At 44.4% G+C, this 4,342-nt stretch overlaps 1 protein-coding gene across 1 annotated transcript in view; it reads left to right on the top strand.

The window, feature by feature from the left end:
* The first annotated feature begins 2,348 nt into the window (after positions 1-2,348).
* Maats1 (MYCBP associated and testis expressed 1) overlaps positions 2,349-4,342 on the top strand; it is a 44,558-nt gene continuing 42,564 nt past the window's right edge. The window contains exon 1 of the mRNA XM_005344978.3: positions 2,349-2,472. Within this exon, the coding sequence (XP_005345035.1) occupies positions 2,358-2,472 (115 nt within the window). The 5' untranslated portion in view covers positions 2,349-2,357. The remainder of the gene's footprint in view (positions 2,473-4,342) is intronic.

Here is a 4,342-nt window from a genome sequence, read left to right as displayed (position 1 = left end):
CTGATCTTCTGGCAGGGATGAGTTTGTGGCCAGCCTCACCCCAGTTATTAAAGAAATTCCGTTTCTTGCTATTGTAGGGGGGAAGGTTTCAACTTCTTTCTGGCTATCAGTCGGAGGCCATGTCAGCTCCTAGAAGCCATCTGCAAGTTCTTTGCAATGTAGGGTTCCAAACATGGCCACTTGTTTCCTCAAAATCGCTTATGAAGAGAGAGCAAAATAAACACTAAAGGTCTCTGTAAAAGATCAATCACACAGTCTTTTGGTTAAAGCAAGTCCTAACACTAGAGGTGTAGGTATGACCCAGGACAGAGGCCTGCCAAACTCAAACCCATAGGCACCCAGCCCAGGACAGTTATGAAGGCATCCCAATATGAACTTGATTGAACCATTGAATTCTTAAAAAGTTTTTTATTAGTATTGTGTGTGTGATTTGGGGGAGGTGCTTGCTGTGGCCAGCAGGTGGAGGCCAGAGGACAACTTTGGGGAGTTGGTCCTCTCTGTCTACCTTGACATGAATTCTGGGGATCAGACTCAGATTGCTGGGCCTGGATTGTCCCTGGTAGCCAGCACCTTTACCTGCAGAGGAACCAACGTTAAGACTATCTTTTTTGTGTTTGCTTTTTAAAAAACCTCAATTGTGAGTGGCTAGAGTGTGATCTTTCTAGAGAGAAATGACAATGCCAGGTTGCAATGTCACAAGGCTGGACATGCTGACCAGAGCATGAACACCAAGGGGTGACCTGGGAGCCACCTTAGGAGTTTATCACAGGTTGGTTAGTTAATCGAAGATAAATGTAAGACATAGACTGTGTGGAATAGATCTAAAAATGGAGAGAAGTGTTGAATTATTACCTTAATTTCCTGGCCTGGGAAAATTCCCCGATTTCTATAGTTGCGAGTCCGTGAACCAAAATTCAGGGGGGGAAATCAACAACTTTCCAAAATATGTTCTAAAGAGAAATATTATTTTAGAAGCTGTAAAGTTCAAGCTAATTAGACTATCAGATATGTGGAAATGCATGCAACCATAGCAGCAGCACTAAAAACAACAAAGCATATGGTTCCAAACTCACAGAGATACAGCTGTCTCGGGTGGGATTAAAGATGTGCACTAGCATGCCCTGCTCATTTCTCTGATTTTGATGCATAAAAAAAAATCTAGCATTGATCTTATCTTTATCATCGTAGTTCAGGAGAACCAAGTTGGTTTAAGAAAGTTTTTAAAATTACAAAATGGTAGAAACTCAGTGCTCTAGAACAAAACGAGGCTTAAAAACATCCCTAGTGGGACAGACCAAGAATAAATAACATCTTTGAGTCAGCCATGTAAATGTGAATATGTGCTATATGCTTGAACAAAATAATTAGTATTAACATTGTTAGCTATGATGGTAGCATTTTTTAAAAAATCTATAGCTTGGGCTAGAGTGTATCTCAGTAGGGGAGCGCTTGTAGCGTGCGTGAGACCCTAAATTTAGTTTGCAACCACCAATAATGAATGAGCAAACAACGTCATTAATTTGAGATGCTGGTTACTTTTAAAGTAAAGTGATAAATTAATGAAATTTCTTTTAAAAGGAAGAATGTGTCGTGGGCAAAAGATTGAGTATTCTCAAAAACTGACCCTTTTAAAAAATTTATTTATTTATTTATGTATTTATTTATTTATTCCTTAGCCGAGCCTATTATGCATGCGCCGAATTGTCCACCTCTGCTCTAACGCGAAGAGCAGCAGCTTGGAGACAGACTTCCAATTACTGATGTTCTAGTTCACTCGGAAGCTGATCTTATCTTGGTTACTGCCCCAAGGCCCAGCATTTAGGAGCTTGGATTCCTTGATCCTGCAAAAAGAGGCTCTCAGAAAAGTACCCAATTCTTCTAGAAGGTTACGAAACCTCCCAGGGATCTCCAAAAGAGTCTGGTGGCAAGGGCTGTTACTAGCCAATGGTTCTTGGTTTTCTAGAGTAGCCCTTGTGCTCTAAACCCTAGTTGGGCGGGAGCGAGGTCGTCGGCCCCCTAGCTCTTCTTCCTAGCCCCACCTCCGTCCACACCAGCGTTTCCTTTCTCTTGCCTCCTTCCTTCCTTTCAGTTCCCAACTCCTCAGGGAGCTCCACATCCTGCCAGGTGTGCCTACCGTGCATCCCCCCCAATCTACTTTGTCACTCAGTCCTGCCTCTTCAAATTGCCCATCTAGGTCCCGCCCCGCCCCCACCCCTCCCTGCCCTGCTGTCCCGCCTCTGAAACTCGCCCCGCCCCTTACCCCGCGTGTGAGTCTGAGGTTGCTATAGCTACGGTGTACCCAGCTACCAAACCTCCCATAGCTGGTGTTCTGCTGGCCAGACGAAAGAGGCAGCACCATGAGCCGCACAGTGACCATCCAGGAGCCCAGAACCAAGCTTCAGGGGTTTCCGTACCGGTGCCAGCGGTTGGGGGCCAAGGGCAGCGCCAGTAGGACGTATGATTTCCTGTACGGTAAGGGCTGTCCACTCCTCCCAAGAGTTAATGTTACCTGGTAGGGGTGTAGCTTGCTAAAAATAAAAATAAAAAAAAATAAAAATAAAATAAAATAAAATAGCTCCAGGACAAGCCCTCTGTCCCCAGACCGCATAGTTAGGGGTAGGTAGTGGTCCCTGCACGCAGGTGGCCACGCGCTGCTGCGCTTTGGAAGCCACAGGTGCGCTCAGCTTCTCCAAACAACAGGCGGGGTCACCCTTTTTCCTCCTGATAACTGATTTTCCTGAAACCTAGTCCGAGGTTTTGGGTACACATTCAGGAAAGTGTGAAATGACTTGCAGAGCTGCAAACTCACGCAACGTGCCCGCATTCAACCTGCATAAAACATGCAGCAAAAATTATCTTCCTGCCCTCAGGATCCAGACAACTCCAAGTTCGGTGTGCTGGGTAAAGTGGTGCCAGTTTCTCTCGCGTTTGTTTTCAGAGGGCCTTTTGTTTTCGTTCAACCTTCTTATCTACCAAAACATTGTTAATAGACTTGGTGCACTGATTCCCCAGGGGCTAATTAAACTCCAGTTTACGTTAATGTCCCGATTTTCCATACGTGGTTTGTTTCTCCGGACCTTAATTTCTGATCCATTCGTGTTTGTAACCTTCTAGGACCTATTCCAGCACACGATGCTAGGTGTGTACGTGTTGACTAAATTATTGGATTTGCTGCTACAACTACCGCAACTGCTTACGCGTGATGCCTTCTTTCTCGAATTTTGCCCACGGTAGAACCAGGCTGTCACCTGAACCCGACACTATTTTCAACTATGTCCCTTTGGGTTCCCATGAGACATCCATAAGACCCATCTGCCTTGGCTTGGGCTGTGTAATGACAGCTCACGTGTTCTGCCTAATGGTCTACTTTGTTACTCTTGGTTTCATCTTAGGAAATAAATCTTTTAAATGTTTGGCCAGGGTATTTGTTCCCCTAGAGAAAAATCTATTTGGGAAATCAAATGTCTCTCCAAAAGCTGCTTATGAATTTAGTGTCATGTTGGTTGATTTTTTTTTTAAAAAAGAGTTTTATACTTATGTACCGTATTGTATGTGTATGAGTGTTTACCTGCATGTATTATTACACCCCTGTGTACCTGGTGCCCTTGGAGGTCAGAAAAGGGCAGCAGATCCCCTGGAACTAAAGATTCAGATGGTTGTGAGTCATCTTGCGGGTGCTGGGAATGGAATCCAAGCCTTCTGCTAGACTCTAGACTAGCAGCTAGACTAGCGAAAGTGCTCTTACTAGTTGAACCATCTCTCCAGCCTCATGTGGCTCGATCGTATAGATAATACACTCAGTCACCAGTACCCTTCATCGCTAAAGATATGCCCAGGGAGCAGGTACTTACCGGAATGGGTTAATCATTTGTTGACCTTTAAAGAGATAACGTGGGCCCATCATCAACAGAGTCTTTATAAATCTGAGGGATGAATTCTAAAGATGACTGATGATATTTATTTCTTATTAGAAACAGTATTTTCTTACCATGTCTACAGTTCTCAAGATGTCATGATAGCTGCATCCTTCCATGCATCCTTCCAGTGCACTGAACATGGAAAATGGTGCCCAAATTTATCCACCGTGTGTGTGTGTGTGTGTGTGTGTGTGTGTGTGTGTGTGTGGTGGGAGGGGCCAGGAATCAATACTGGAAGCCCTTCTCAATTGTTCTCCACCTTATTTTTTTGTTGTTGTTGTTGTATTTTTTATTGATATTTATTGAGCTCCACATTTTTCTCTGCTTCCCTTCCTGCCTCTCCCCTCCCCCCTTCAGACCTCCCCCAAGGTCCCCATGCTCCCAATTTACTCAGGAGATCTTGTCTTTTTCTACTTTCTACTTCC

The sequence above is a fragment of the Microtus ochrogaster genome, chromosome 2 (assembly GCF_000317375.1).
Source record: "Microtus ochrogaster isolate Prairie Vole_2 chromosome 2, MicOch1.0, whole genome shotgun sequence".
Taxonomy (NCBI): domain Eukaryota; kingdom Metazoa; phylum Chordata; class Mammalia; order Rodentia; family Cricetidae; genus Microtus; species Microtus ochrogaster.
Note: the sequence above shows the minus strand (reverse complement) of the source record. Positions and strands in the feature narration are given on the sequence as shown.